The sequence below is a fragment of the Entelurus aequoreus genome, linkage group LG06 (assembly GCF_033978785.1).
Source record: "Entelurus aequoreus isolate RoL-2023_Sb linkage group LG06, RoL_Eaeq_v1.1, whole genome shotgun sequence".
NCBI lineage: Eukaryota > Metazoa > Chordata > Actinopteri > Syngnathiformes > Syngnathidae > Entelurus > Entelurus aequoreus.
The window spans coordinates 2,291,864-2,308,935 of record NC_084736.1 but is presented as its reverse complement, the minus strand read 5'-3'; the positions used below and the strand labels follow the sequence as shown (position 1 = coordinate 2,308,935).

The 17,072-nt window shown below is 38.9% G+C and overlaps 1 protein-coding gene across 3 annotated transcripts in view; it reads left to right on the top strand.

Annotated features, from left to right (window-relative positions):
- Positions 1 to 13,042, top strand: part of LOC133651737 (dedicator of cytokinesis protein 7-like) — a 120,551-nt gene extending 107,509 nt beyond the window's left edge. For all 3 annotated transcript variants that reach the window (XM_062049813.1, XM_062049811.1, XM_062049812.1), the window contains 3 exons: positions 5,853 to 5,959; positions 6,034 to 6,207; positions 10,619 to 13,042. In XM_062049813.1, the coding sequence (XP_061905797.1) occupies positions 5,853 to 5,959; positions 6,034 to 6,207; positions 10,619 to 10,661 (324 nt within the window). In that variant the 3' untranslated portion in view covers positions 10,662 to 13,042. The remainder of the gene's footprint in view (positions 1 to 5,852; positions 5,960 to 6,033; positions 6,208 to 10,618) is intronic.
- The last annotated feature ends 4,030 nt before the right edge of the window (positions 13,043 to 17,072 follow it).

The following is a 17,072-nucleotide window of genomic DNA, read 5'->3' as shown; positions in this document are numbered from 1 at the left end:
ACTTCTTTACCACTCTCTCTTCTACTTCTTTACCACTCTCTCTTCTACTTCTTTACCACTCTCTCTTCTACTTCTTTACCACTCTCTCTTCTACTTCTTTACCACTCTCTCTTCTACTTCTTTACCACTCTCTCTTCTACTTCTTTACCACTCTCTCTTCTACTTCTTTACCACTCTCTCTTCTACTTCTTTACCACTCTCTCTTCTACTTCTTTACCACTCTCTCTTCTACTTCTTTACCACTCTCTCTTCTACTTCTTTACCACTCTCTCTTCTACTTCTTTACCACTCTCTCTTCTACTTCTTTACCACTCTCTCTTCTACTTCTTTACCACTCTCTCTTCTACTTCTTTACCACTCTCTCTTCTACTTCTTTACCACTCTCTCTTCTACTTCTTTACCACTCTCTCTTCTACTTCTTTACCACTCTCTCTTCTACTTCTTTACCACTCTCTCTTCTACTTCTTTACCACTCTCTCTTCTACTTATTTACCACTCTTCTCTTCTACTTCTTTACCACTCTCTCTTCTACTTCTTTACCACTCTCTCTTCTACTTCTTTACCACTCTCTCTTCTACTTCTTTACCACTCTCTCTTCTACTTCTTTACCACTCTCTCTTCTACTTCTTTACCACTCTCTCTTCTACGTCTTTACCACTCTCTCTTCTACTTCTTTACCACTCTCTCTTCTACTTCTTTACCACTCTCTCTTCTACTTCTTTACCACTCTCTTTTCTACTTCTTCACCACTCTCTCTTCTACTTCTTTACCACTCTCTCTTCTACTTCTTTACCACTGTCTGTTGTAAAAAGACTATAGATAAATGTTATCCATATATTTATAGACAAATATTAGGTTTTTTTATTCTTTAATAACATCAACTTGTCAGCTTTTTGTCCTATTTTTACATTTTGATACAGAGAGATTTTTTATTTATTGTATTAATTGAAGGCATGTACATTTATATGTACATGCTGTATCGGGACAGATCCATTAAGAGTTTGAGCAGAAATATGTGGTATAGTCATTTACTATACACAATACAACATTAACAAAATGATGTGTCACATGAATGATTTTTGAAGTAACACCTTAGTGACATGAAAAAAACACAATTAATGTAAAAAAAAAAACCTGGTGTTTACTTTTTGATATCAAAATAAAACACAAAGCAGTTTGACTAATGAAGATGAAGTCTAATAAACAAGCTTTGTTCTTCTTCAACACCTCCTAGTGGTTCAGTACAACAATTTGGCCAGCAAAACAAAACCGGGAGTGATCCTTCTCACATCGAATAAACAATCTTCACAGCCTGCGTTCAATTCGATGAGATGACAAAACATTTTAGCGAGTATTGATGTTATTTGAACACTGATACAGTTTGCAGTTAAATAAAGGAGGAGTGAACATCCCAGTAAACAAAGTAAAGACTTTATTAACAAGTTGTGACAACGTTCACGACACATCGCCTGCTGCAAAACGTCAAATAGTTTTCTCCTTCGCTGTATACTTTTAGTGTGGGGACAAGTGTCTCCAATATTGTCCACACCTGTCTCCATCTAAACACAGCAGTGTCTCTTAAACGCACGGCAGGAAGCGAGGGAAAATTACGTTAAAACAAGCACTTGGCTCCGTTTACTCCGAAGTGAAATTCCCGAGCAAAGTCCGTGTAGTTAGTCCGCCATGATCATCAAGACAAACACCGCGCATGCGCCTGACTTCCTGTTGCCGAAAATGCATTAATAAATGACGGTTTTTCGGTAATTAAACGGTATTAACTATTGCAAATTATCATTATACCGTTTACTATCACATCACAAGTCCGTTAACAAGTAAAAAGTCACGGCATGTTCTTGCTGCAAATGTTGGTCAATTTTTGGGGCCAATCACACTATACACAGAACACATAAAATACAGTCATGAAAATACTTCCTCCAAGAATTCAATAAAAGGAAGTCTCAATAATGAAACCACTATGCTGCTGAGTTACCACTGTGCATTTCATGGTACATAATCTTTTCACATGTTCAAAGATGGCCTCTTTACCCTTCATGATGGTCGAGGCGTGGTTCTGGGTATGCGGCCTATAGGATTGCTCCACTTTCTAAGCAATTTACAGTGTCTAATTTCACTTTCCTTTCCTTTGATACGCTGCCAACAGAAGTCTCGTTTCCCGCTTGGGAGAGACTTTAATGAAAGGAAAAAAACCAAAGTGACATTGTCCTTCTTCAGTGTAGCAACGCACAACTAGGTATTCTCCCGCCACTTCTCTTTTTATACGTTATTCAGCATTTATGGTAACACAAAGATCGCCTGTACTGTATTTGTATTAAAGGAGTAATCATTTTTTGGCCATTTACTGTATTTTCCGGACCATAGGGTGCACCGGATTATAAGGCGCACTGCTGATGAGCGGGTCTATTCAGGTCTATTTTCATACATAAGGTGCACTGGATTATAAGGTGCATTAAAGGAGTCATATTATTATGATTGTTTTCTAACTGTAAAAGACTTCCTTGTGGTTTACAGCAGTGTTTTTCAACCTTTTTTGAGCCAAGGCACATTTTTTGCGTTGAAAAAACACGGAGGCACACCACCAGCAGAAATCATTAAAAAACGAAACTCAGTTGACAGTAAAAAGTGGTTGTCGCAAGTGTTGGATATGAATTCAAACCATAACCAAGCATGCATCACTATAGCTCTTGTCTCAAAGTAGGTGTACTGCCACCACCTGTCACATCACACCCTGACTTATTTGGAGTTTATTGCTGTTTTCCTGTGTGTAGTGTTTTACTTCTTGTCTTGCGCTCCTATTTTGGTGGCTTTTTCTCTTTTTTTGGTATTTTCCTGTAGCAGTTTCATGTCTTCCTTTGAGCGATATTTCCCGCATCTACTTTGTTTTAGCAATCAAGAATATTTCAGTTGTTTTTATCCTTCTCTGTGGGGACATTGTTGATTGTCATGTCATGTTCGGATGTACTTTGTGGACGCCGTCTTTGCTCCACAGTAAGTCTTTGCTGTCGTCCAGCATTCTGTTTTTGTTTACTTTGTAGCCAGTTCAGTTTTAGTTTCGTTATGCATAGCCTTCCCTAAGCTTCAATGCCTTTTCTTAGGGGCACTCACCTTTTGTTTATTTTTGGTTTAAGCATTAGACACCTTTTTACCTGCACGTTACCTCCCGCTGTTTCTGACATCTAGAAAGCAATTAGCTACCGGCTGCCACCTACTGATATGGAAGAGTATTACATGGTTACTGTGCCCAGCTCTAGACAGCACCGACACTCAACAACAACACATCATTTGCAGACTATAATTACTGCTTTGCAAAAAATATTTTTAACCCAAATAGGTGAAATGAGATCATCTCCCACGGCACACCAGACTGTATCTCACGGCACACTAGTGTGCCGCGGCACAGTGGTTGAAAAACACTGGTCTACATAACATGTAATGCTGGTTCTTTGCTCAAAATGTTGCATAGATGATGTTTTACACATCATCTTCAACTCACTTTCTGACCGTTTTGTGGGCGCTCTTATTTACGTGCCTCCACTTGGACAGCGTCATCTTTGTTGTAGCGGTGTAGCGTGCAAGGACGGGAGTGGAAGAAGTGTCAAAAGATGGCGCTAACTGTTTTAATGACATTCACACTTTACTTCAATCAATAACGGAGCAGCATCTCCTCATCCGGAAACAACAACACAGGAAATGTGGCCCGTGAAATACCATCTGACCGGAACTCTAATAAGTAAAGTTCCTTGGGTGAATAATGTAAAGTCACTACACCGGTATGTTTTAGTGCTTTCATGGTGAGTTTACTGACAGATATAAGTAAGAACTTTACACTACTTTATATTAGAAATGGCAACAGTGGAGGATGAATGTCACATAACAAGAAGATAGAGAAAAAGAAGAAGCTTATCCACTACGGTGTCGGAACGGACTACAAAGGCGGATGCGCGCACATTTTCAGAACTTATGCAGATCCCAAATACAGATCAGCAGGTACCAGAAGCTAAGAAAAATTGCTTTTGCATAATATTGTGAAACAAAACAGCAGATAATATGTCTTACCTTATACACACAGCATAATAATACTCCTATGTTGAAGCACAGTACAATCCATCATAGCTTACCAAAGTCCTACTAAAACATTTTGATAGATTTTTGAGCGCCGTGTGTAATGTTCTATATTTTCAATGGAACATATAAAATGTTGGTGTTGATGAGTCATATTGCAGTCTACACATATCTCTTATGTGTGACTGCCATCATATTGCAGTCTACACGTATCTCTTATGTGTGACTGCCATCATATTGCAGTCTACATGTATCTCTTATGTGTGACTGCCATCATATTGCAGTCTACACGTATCTCTTATGTGTGACTGCCATCATATTGCAGTCTACATGTATCTCTTATGTGTGACTGCCATCATATTGCAGTCTACATGTATCTCTTATGTGTGACTGCCATCATATTGCAGTCTACATGTATCTCTTATGTGTGACTGCCATCATATTGCAGTCTACATGTATCTCTTATGTGTGACTGCCATCATATTGCAGTCTACACGTATCTCTTATGTGTGACTGCCATCATATTGCAGTCTACATGTCTCTTATGTGTGACTGCCATCATATTGCAGTCTACACGTATCTCTTATGTGTGACTGCCATCATATTGCAGTCTACATGTATCTCTTATGTGTGACTGCCATCATATTGCAGTCTACATGTATCTCTTATGTGTGACTGCCATCATATTGCAGTCTACACGTATCTCTTATGTGTGACTGCCATCATATTGCAGTCTACATGTATCTCTTATGTGTGACTGCCATCATATTGCAGTCTACACATATCTCTTATGTGTGACTGCCATCATATTGCAGTCTACACGTATCTCTTATGTGACTGCCATCATATTGCAGTCTACATGTATCTCTTATGTGTGACTGCCATCATATTGCAGTCTACACGTATCTCTTATGTGTGACTGCCATCATATTGCAGTCTACACGTATCTCTTATGTGTGACTGCCATCATATTGCAGTCTACACGTATCTCTTATGTGTGACTGCCATCATATTGCAGTCTACACGTATCTCTTATGTGTGACTGCCATCATATTGCAGTCTACACGTATCTCTTATGTGTGACTGCCATCATATTGCAGCCTACATGTATCTCTTATGTGTGACTGCCATCATATTGCAGTCTACATGTATCTCTTATGTTTGACTGCCATCATATTGCAGTCTACACGTATCTCTTATGTGTGACTGCCATCATATTGCAGCCTACATGTATCTCTTATGTGTGACTGCCATCATATTGCAGTCTACATGTATCTCTTATGTGTGACTGCCATCATATTGCAGTCTACATGTATCTCTTATGTGTGACTGCCATCATATTGCAGCCTACATGTATCTCTTATGTGTGACTGCCATCATATTGCAGCCTACACGTATCTCTTATGTGTGACTGCCATCTACTGGTCACACTTATCATTTCACCATGTACCAAATAAAATAGCTTCGAGGTGGGTAAGCACAACCAAAATGATTCTGTACATTAGGCACACTGGGTTATAAGGCGCACCGTCGAGTTTTGAGAAAATGAAAGGATTTTAAGTGTGCCTTATAGTCCAGGAAATAGGGTAAGTGCAATGATGGTATGATGCTGTGGCACTCCGCTTGTGTATTCATCGTCTATTGTGTTAAAAATGTCGTCAAGCCTGCATCACTTTGGAATGTCAATCCCCTCTCTATGTGGGGCTTGAAGTCGGAGCTGTGGAGGTTGACATTGTTCAGCACACATGTAACCAGCAGCCTCCCCCTCACAGGGCCCCCTGGAGGTGGCGCAGGTCTTTCTGGCCGACATTCCCAACGACCCCAAGCTGTTCCGCCACCACAACAAATTGCGTCTGTGCTTTAAGGACTTTGCTAAAAGGTGATGACACGCTCTGAGGTCCGTATTGTGTGCCTTGTAAAAACCAACACACGCCTTCCCTTGCTTGTGTGCAGGTGTGAGGACGCCCTGAGGAGGAACAAGTCTCTGATTGGGCCCGACCAGAAGGAGTACCACCGGGAGCTGGAGAGGAACTACACTAAACTTAAAGAAGCGCTCGGCCCTCTCCTCAACCGCAAGATCCCCCAGCTGTACAAAACTCTGACGACTGCAGCTCAACCAACACAGCGGTAACTTGAGACATTAAACACACACACACACACACACACACACAATAAGCTCACACAGCTTTTCCACCCCCTTCACACTCAAGAAGAACCTTAATGTGTCACACTCCAGGAAATGAGGTGACGCACCAGTGTAGCAAAAAGAATCATTACAAGCAGCTTCTATTTGACTCCAGAAAGTGCCTCCATCTTTCTTTTCATTTGCTTTTAGGATCATCTAGTGTTGTCCCCATACCAATATTTTAGTACCGATACTTTTCTCTACTTTTTTAAATAAAGGGCACCACAAAAAATGTAATTATTGGCTTTATTGTAACAACAAATGTTAGTGTACATGAAACATATGTTTATTATTGTCATTTAGTCCTTCAATAAAATGTTGAACATACTAGACAACTTGTCTTTTAGTAGTAAGTAAACAAACAAAGACTCCTAATTAGTCTGCAGTAACATATTGTGTCATTTATACACCTATTATTTTGTACACATTATGAGGGACAAACTGTAAAAATTGATTATTAATCTACTTGTTCATTTACTGTTAATATCTGCTTATTTTCTCTTTTAACATGTTCTATCTACACTTCTGTTCAAATGTAATAATCACTTATTCTTCTCTTCTTTGATACTTGACATTAGTTTTGGATGATACCACACATTTAGGTATGGATGTGATACCAAGTAGTTACAGGATCATACATTGGTCGTATTCAAAGTCCTCATGTGTCCAGGGACATATTTACTGACTTTATAAACATAATATACATTTTAAAAAAAGGAAAAAAGATTGTGTGATGATAAAAAATATCGATGTAATTGTAGTAGTATCAACTAGATACGCTCCTGTACTTTGTATCATTACAGTGGATGTCAGGTGTAGATCCACCCATGGCGTTTTGGTTACATTCTTCGAGGTGGTATAGTACCGAATAGGATTCATTAGTATGGCGGTAATATACTAATACGGGTATACCGTACAACAACTCTAGTATCATCCGTGTCATTTTAGGCTCTGCTGGTGTGTAACCTCAACTGGAGATACAACTATCAGTGTACCAAATGCTTATGACTGCTGGCTGATAAAGTGATGTGGCAGCTTATCCTCATTGCTTTTTGAACGTTGATACTCTTTTCAGCGGCTAACCACAAAATGATTATTCACCGCCCCTCCAAGTTGTTATTACTAACACTCTTCCTCAGTAGGACAAAAAAAGTCAGTTTCATTTCAAAGGCATGCAGCAGTACATTTGCATGAAAGGTGTTAAAAGGCCAGTGTTTTCACTGAACACTTTCAGATCTGTGTGGTGTAAACAAGAGACAGAGACAACATCATTTGAATCAGTCTCTGTTCAAACCGCCTTTTCGATCCTGACCATGACCACTGCATAGTAGACCACATCTATTCATACATGAATACATTTACACCCCCAAAATGGATTTGACGCTACCTGTTGAGTGGCACTTTTTTTGCAGTCTAATTAGTAATAATTGGCTAGTTGTAGGTGGCTAGCAATGCAGCTAATGGGGGCAATCTATTTCGGCCTCTAAATCACTTCCATCCAAAAACTACCAACAATACTTTATTTAGGTTTTATAATAACCCAGCTGTAGCGACATTATTGTCATGGCCTTGCGACCGCATGCTGCGGCATTAGCAATAAGCTAGTTTTGTGTTAGCAGCTGAATGGATTTTAAGTTTGTAATACACAACACAATGCGATAAGACACCAATCTGTACTGACTGAAAACCACGAACAATCATATTGCAGTATCTGTAAAGTATTATTTCATGTTTTGTTTGTACACAGCTAGCCAGGCAGTGTATGTAGTGTAGTTGTAATTACTAGCATGACGTGCTGCATGTATTATGATCAATAGTATAGTGACTTCATCGATGAACAGTTGTCTGTTAGGTCCAGCTGGCCGGGGATGTTTTTTTCCTGTTCATTTTGGGTTAGCACTCCATTTATGTTGGCTTAGCTTGGCTCCAAGTTCCACATTTACACAGTAAAGTCACGCCGACCTCACGCTCTCTGCTTCCGTCGGCTACAATGTTTCACCTTCTCTTTGCGCTTGCGTCTATAACCAGCCGTTTATTCTCCGTATATTCAGGTTAGGCCTGGGCGATATATTGATATATATATGTCCATATATTTGAGTTTTTTGTTGCAGACGGTTTAAAAAATAAAAACATCTATTTTTTTTCCCTTTCTTGCCCCTCAAAAGCTTTCATAGCTTGCGCCGTCCTTGGCATACCAAGGAAAACATGGCTAACGCTAAGGCTAACGACAGCGTGACGTTTATTCCAAAGAAAAGAAAAGTGTTGTCAGTACTTTGGTTTTGCGGTTAAAGGCATTGAAAAAATGCCTGCACGCTGCAAAGTTTATTTTAAAAAGGCAGCAGCACAACAAACTTATCCCAGCATCTGAAACTGAAGCCTCCAGTCCGCAACAACAAACTACTACAGGCTAAAAATCAGAATCATTGACAGCAGGTATGTGTGATGATAGCATGTACGGTGAGAAAGGATCACTAAAGCAGTCATTCTGCACACGTGTGAATGGAAAAGCTTGCATTCATCCACTTGCCAAAACAAAAAGTGAAAGGACAAAGTGTTTCTTGTGTCATGCATCTACTTTACACTGGTAGTCAAATACAAGCGGTTGTAAATGTCCAAGCATTCCCCACAGAAGCAGAGAGCCAGGCATGCAGGGCACCTCCACAAGCCTGCTGTGAAAGGAGAGGTGTGGAAACGTGCAGAACAACTCCTAAAACGTGAGGCATGGCCTCTGACGAGCGGGTGTCTTGACTTGCAGTAGTGCTAAGAAGACAGAGGCTGGACAAAGAAATAACCAAAAAAACATGCAAAAATAGAAATATAAACCAAAAAGTCAGAATGTAACTAGATGATGTGTGAATGCTCCAGTGCTGAAGTTGAAGTGAAATGCTGACAGAATGTAGTAGGAATGGAAGAATACTTTCAATGTTGAAGAGTTTGAATTTCCAGGAAAACTGTCATTTGGTTTGGAAGTTGGGAAAGTGTTAGTTTGAATGTCCAGGATGAGTGGAATGTGTTGATGTTGGAATGCTTTGAATGGGTTGAAAAATGTGAGAATTGTGGAACTTACAAAAATGTCCCATTCATTTCAATGAGAACTTCATGGGAATTTTGGGAAAAGCGGGAATTTTTTGGGAAAGTGCTAAAAAATGTGAATGTTCAGAATGAGTTGAAATGGTTGGTGTTGGGATTTTTCAAAATGGTGGAGAAATGTTGAAGTAGTAACATTTTTAATTGAGAAATGGTATTACAGAATGCCTGGAGTTTCGGGAAAACACGGAAATATTCCAGTTCAAAAAACAACTTAGTTTTTTGTCCTGATTGAGAGGAATGTTTGGACGGTGGAACGCTTGAAGTGGGTTGACAAATGTGGAAGGAGTAGTCGAAAGAAAAAAAAGTGGAAATAGGGTTTGAAAAACCAGGAATTCTGGGAAATCCTCAAATTTTTTTGAGCTTGGAAAAATGTTAGTTTGAATGTCCAGAATGGTGGAATGTGGTGAAGGTGGGATGCTTTGAATAGGTTGAAAAATGGTGGAAGTTTGAAAAATGGTCCAATTCATTTTGAATGGGGAAAATGTTCTGGGAAAGCTGGAATTCTGGGAATATTCTGGAATAGGCTGAACAGTTTGAAGTTTGAATTGGGTGAAAAATGTGGAAGGTAGAGCGCGCTGAAGAAGAAGAAGAAGAAGAAACAGATGAATTTTGCTGTAGAAAAGCATGTGTGAGTGATAAAAAGTTGGAATGTTGTAAAGAATAATAACACAATCTTTGAATATATAATGTATGCTAATGTGTGGTGGGCAGTATGCTAATGACACAATGACGTCATGTTGAAGAATAAACACTCCTAATGATGTCATGTTGAAGAATAAACACTCCTAATGATGTCATGTTGAAGAATAAACACTCCTAATGATGTCATGTTGAAGAATAAACACTCCTAATGATGTCATGTTGAAGAATAAACACTCCTAATGATGTCATGTTGAAGAATAAACACTCCTAATGATGTCATGTTGAAGAATAAACACTCCTAATGATGTCATGTTGAAGAATAAACACTCCTAATGATGTCATGTTAAAGAATAAACACTCCTAATGATGTCATGTTGAAGAATAAACACTCCTAATGATGTCATGTTGAAGAATAAACACTCCTAATGGTGTCATGTTGAAGAATAAACACTCCTAATGGTGTCATGTTGAAGAATAAACACTCCTAATGATGTCATGTTGAAGAATAAACACTCCTAATGATGTCATGTTGAAGAATAAACACTCCTAATGATGTCATGTTGAAGAATAAACACTCCTAATGATGTCATGTTGACACTCATCTCTCTCTCTCACATGCAGGAACTCCTACAGTCGCTCCAGCCTTCGCAAAGTGGAGTCTTAAAGCTAACCTGACAGGAAGAGGCTCCGCCCCCTCCACTGACACACACGATATTTTGCTGCACACACACACACACGTCACCCTCACACCCTATCATCATCACACACACACACACACACACACACTTGTCACTCCTAGCCCCTCCCCCTCTCACCTCCACAAGGTTTATACTGAAGTTATCTGCACTGCAAACATTATCTTTAGGGAGGCCCTGACACAACTCTGCATACACAGTACAGGGACTAGAAGACAACTCTGCATACACAGTACAGGGACTAGAAGACAACTCTGCATACACAGTACAGGGACTAGAATAGAAGACAACTCTGCATACACTGCCCAGGGACTAGAAGACAACTCTGCATACACAGTACAGGGACTAGAAGACAACTCTGCATACACAGTACAGGGACTAGAATAGAAGACAACTCTGCATACACAGTACAGGGACTAGAAGACAACTCTGCATACACAGTACAGGGACTAGAAGACAACTCTGCATACACAGTACAGGGACTAGAAGACAACTCTGCATACACAGTACAGGGACTAGAATAGAAGACAACTCTGCATACACAGTACAGGGACTAGAAGACAACTCTGCATACACAGTACAGGGACTAGAATAGAAGACAACTCTGCATACACTGCCCAGGGACTAGAAGACAACTCTGCATACACAGTACAGGGACTAGAAGACAACTCTGCATACACAGTACAGGGACTAGAAGACAACTCTGCATACACAGTACAGGGACTAGAATAGAAGACAACTCTGCATACACTGCCCAGGGACTAGAAGACAACTCTGCATACACAGTACAGGGACTAGAAGACAACTCTGCATACACAGTACAGGGACTAGAATAGAAGACAACTCTGCATACACAGTACAGGGACTAGAAGACAACTCTGCATACACAGTACAGGGACTAGAAGACAACTCTGCATACACAGTACAGGGACTAGAAGACAACTCTGCATACACAGTACAGGGACTAGAATAGAAGACAACTCTGCATACACAGTACAGGGACTAGAAGACAACTCTGCATACACAGTACAGGGACTAGAATAGAAGACAACTCTGCATACACTGCCCAGGGACTAGAAGACAACTCTGCATACACAGTACAGGGACTAGAAGACAACTCTGCATACACAGTACAGGGACTAGAAGACAACTCTGCATACACAGTACAGGGACTAGAATAGAAGACAACTCTGCATACTCTACAGGGACTAGAAGACAACTCTGCATACACAGTACAGGGACTAGAATAGAAGACAACTCTGCATACTCTACAGGGACTAGAAGACAACTCTGCATACTCTACAGCAGGGGTCACCAACGTGGTGCCCGCGGGCACCAGGTAGCCCGTAAGGACCAGATGAGTAGCCCGCTGGCCTGTTCTAAAAATAGCTCAAATAGCAGCACTTACCAGTAAGCTGCCTCTATTTTTTAAATTTTATTTATTTACTAGCAAGCTGGTCTCGCTTTGCTTGACATTTTTAATTCTAACAGAGACAAAACTCAAATAGAATTTGAAAATCCAAGAAAATATTTTAAAGACTTGGTCTTCACTAACTGACAAAGAAACAGATAACAGATTTTGTGTCCAGTTCAAAGTGGGACATGATTTATTTAAAAATTTGAGAGTTGACTTCTGTATTTTACATGAGTTATTTGTACAAACATGGTGCAAAGTAATTCATGATTTGTTAAAAAATGTTAGTGGCTAGCTAGTTAAAATGGGATATTGTGATTTCACAAGACTGTCTTAGAAGTGATCATTTGAAAATGTTCAATTTGAAAAATGTGCACTTAGAGAAAATATAAAAATAAAGTGTTGCATATTGATATTTATCTGTTTCTATATATATTTATTGTGAGAAATCATTAAGATGATCAGTGTTTCCACAAAGATAAATATCATTAATTATTAATAATAACATAGAGTTAAAGGTAAATTGAGCAAATTGGCTATTTCTGGCAATTTATTTAAGTGTGTATCTAACTGGTAGCCCTTCGCATTAATCACTACCCAAGAAGTAGCTCTTGGTTTCAAAAAGGTTGGTGACCCCTGCTCTACAGGGACTAGAAGACAACTCTGCATACACTGCCCAGGGACTAGAAGACAACTCTGCATACACAGTACAGGGACTAGAAGACAACTCTGCATACACAGTACAGGGACTAGAAGACAACTCTGCATACACAGTACAGGGACTAGAAGACAACTCTGCATACACAGTACAGGGACTAGAAGACAACTGCATACACAGTACAGGGACTAGAAGACAACTGCATACACAGTACAGGGACTAGAAGACAACTCTGCATACACAGTACAGGGACTAGAAGACAACTCTGCATACACAGTACAGGGACTAGAAGACAACTCTGCATACACAGTACAGGGACTAGAAGACAACTCTGCATACACAGTACAGGGACTAGAAGACAACTCTGCATACACAGTACAGGGACTAGAAGACAACTCTGCATACACAGTACAGGGACTAGAAGACAACTCTGCATACACAGTACAGGGACTAGAAGACAACTCTGCATACACAGTACAGGGACTAGAAGACAACTCTGCATACACAGTACAGGGACTAGAAGACAACTCTGCATACACAGTACAGGGACTAGAAGACAACTGCATACACAGTACAGGGACTAGAAGACAACTCTGCATACACAGTACAGGGACTAGAAGACAACTCTGCATACACAGTACAGGGACTAGAAGACAACTCTGCATACACAGTACAGGGACTAGAAGACAACTCTGCATACACAGTACAGGGACTAGAAGACAACTGCATACACAGTACAGGGACTAGAAGACAACTCTGCATACACAGTACAGGGACTAGAAGACAACTCTGCATACACAGTACAGGGACAAACAGTAAACACTCATCCTTCTGCATCTGATCTTAACTTTGGACCCAAACAAGTGTTTGGACTCCAAAGGGTTTTTTGCAACCAAAGGCTATTTTCTTTGATTAGGAGCCTTGTTGTCTTTAAGACTGTAGCAAAGCCTTGTTGTCTTTAAGACTGTAGCAAAGCCTTGTTGTGTTTGAGACTGTAGCAAAGTGCTGCTGGTGGCCATCTTACTTCAACAGTTTTTTAAATTGTTTGTTATCAGCAGACCAAATAACTGACATTCCTCTTATATGAATTGCTTGTGAAGACTGGAAGGTGAGTCCCAGGTGTGACTAATGAGTCCCAGGTCTGACTGAGTCCCAGGTGTGACTAATGAGTCCCAGGTCTCACTGAGTCCCAGGTGTGACTAATGAGTCCCAGGTGTGACTAATGAGTCCCAGGTCTGACTGAGTCCCAGGTGTGACTAATGAGTCCCAGGTCTGACTGAGTCCCAGGTGTGACTAATGAGTCTCAGAGGTCTGACTGAGTCCCAGGTGTGACTTATGAGTCCCAGGTGTGACTAATGCTTTGACAAACCAAATATGTGACACTTCTTTCTACTGTACCAACTCTATTGCACTATTTGTCCACCAACACCATTTAGTACTGCTTCTTTTAGATACTACTTTTATTTATTTACATTTTTACTGCCTTCTATTAAATTCCTTTTTTTGACAATTTCTGTTTTTTGCTTTGATTTCAATTGTATTAATATTGTATCGATTAACACTTTGATCCTATTTCAATCCAAATCCCTTCTCAGTTCAACACCTTACTGCTTTACGACTGATTGACACAATATATTCTTTGGTGGAATGATTATAATGAAATATATATTTTAGTGTAATGATTATAATGAAATATATTTTTTAGTATAATAATTATAATGAAATATATTTTTTTGTATAATAATTATAATTAAATATATTTTTTAGTATAATGATTATAATGAAATATATTTTTTAGTGTAATGATTATAATGAAATATATTTTTTAGTATAATAATTATAATTAAATATATTTTTTAGTATAATGATTATAATGAAATATATTCTTAGGTGGAATGAAACATTTAAAAAAACATGTTCCAGGTTGTAAAAGCTTCATGTGGTTGCATGGAGATGGCCTGAAAATGTATTTTGAAAAATGTATTCTTATTGTGTGAATGCTCCAAAGGAATCGCAGGCTTTCCCTTGACTAATTCCAAACGTTCCCAGATTTCCCAGAATTCCAGGTTTTCCAGGACATTTTTCCCATTCAAAATGAGGACATTTTTCAAACTTCAACCATTTCCACATTTGTCAACCTATTCAAACCATTCCACCTTCAAAACATTCCACCTTCAAAACATTCCACCTTCAAACCATTCCACCTTCAAAACATTCCACCTTCAAAACATTCCACCTTCAAAACATTCCACCTTCAAACCATTCCACCTTCAAAACATTCCACCTTCAAAACATTCCACCTTCAAAACATTCCACCTTCAAAACATTCCACCTTCAAACCATTCCACCTTCAAAACATTTCACCTTCAAACCATTCCACCTTCAAAACATTCCACCTTCAAAACATTCCACCTTCAAACCATTCCACCTTCAAAACATTCCACCGTTCTGTTTCCAGAATTCTTGCTTTTCCAAATCCCTATTTCCACCCTTTTTTCTGTCGACCACTCCTTCCACATTTGTCAACCCACTTCAACCGTTCCACCGTCCAAACATTCCTCTTAATCAGGACAAAAAACTAAGTTGTTTTTTGAACTGGAAAAATTCCCGGTATTCCTGGAATACCCTAATACCATTTCTCAATTAAAAATGTTACGACTTCAACATTTTCTGACCGATTTGAAAAATCCCAACATCAACCATTTCAAATCATTCAATACATTCAAGTCTTTTAACATTTTCCAAAAAATTCCCAAAATTCCATGAAATTCCCATTGAAATGAAGTGGACATTTTTCAAAGTCCCACATTTTTCATCTGAGTCAAACTGCTCCGACTTCAAAATATTCAGCCTGTTCAAAATGGTGTGCTCTCCATCAATTTAAAACAAATTACCAGATTTCCAGTTTTCAGGGACATTTTCCCCATTCAGATTGAATTGTCCATTTTTTTAACTTCCACTATTCGCACATTTTTCAACCAATTGAAACCATTCCAACATCAACACATTCCACTCATCAAACTAACACTTTCCCAAGTTCCAAACCTAATTCCGGTTTTCCTGGAAATTCAAACTCTTCAACATTCCAACTATTCTTCCATTCACACTACATTCTGCAGCATTTCACTTCAACTTCAGCATTGGAGCATTCACACATCATCTAGTTTTATTTTTATTGGTTTTTTTAATTGACTTTTGAAAATGATGAATCTATTTCGTAGCGGTATGAATAGAAATTGCAATTCGGATGTGAATCACATTTTTTTTGGTAACATAGGTAAATGGAGTGTCAAACACAGGGTTTGGGTGAGAGTAAAATTTAAAAGAAAACAATGTCTTGTCAAATGAGAACTGTGGAGAAGAAGGATAACAAGCACATTTATAGACTCCAGTGGTAATTAATCATGTTTGCTTTACAAAAAGAACAACCTACAATGAAGTCTAAGCACGACTTTTTGAGATTTTTTTCATACTAATTAGCCAAGACTTAATTGATCCAATTGTCTTGTCTTTATGCAGGCTTAGTTCTAGCATGATATTGTACAATGAGTATAACAACATGGAGTACTAGTTGTGTCATGAGGGATCAGTCAGAAAGTTCATTGTTCCAATTGTCTTGTCTTTATGCAGGCTTAGTTCTAGCATGATATTGTACAATGAGTATAACAACATGGAGTACTAGTTGTGTCATGGGGGATCAGTCAGAAAGTTGATTGTTGCAATTGTCTTGTCTTTATGCAGGCTTAGTTCTAGCATGATATTGTACAATGAGTATAACAACATGGAGTACTAGTTGTGTCATGGGGGATCAGTCAGAAAGTTGATTGTTGCAATTGTCTTGTCTTTATGCAGGCTTAGTTCTAGCATGATATTGTACAATGAGTATAACAACATGGAGTACTAGTTGTGTCATGAGGGATCAGTCAGAAAGTTGATTGTTGCAATTGTCTTGTCTTTATGCAGCATGATCCTGCAATATGACTACAGATTTTACATAGGACTTTTGGAATGACATTAACTATATTAAGAAAACTGTTGTTTTTACAGTTTACAGTACTAAAAATGTATTTCCTTGAAACATTTTAAATAGTCAATGCTGCTCCCTTTTTATGTTAGATTATGCTGAGACTTTTAATTGACATCCCAATCCTCAGTGAATCTAGGAAAGTTATTCTGAAGAGATCCCTCTTTTAAATGTCTTGTGCCTCCATTGCTCTGTGATGTGTAATTATATGCCAAGAGGATTGTGGTGTTTCTATTTCTTCTTTAAACCTCCCACAGACCCTCAATCCACTGATGGAGACCCGA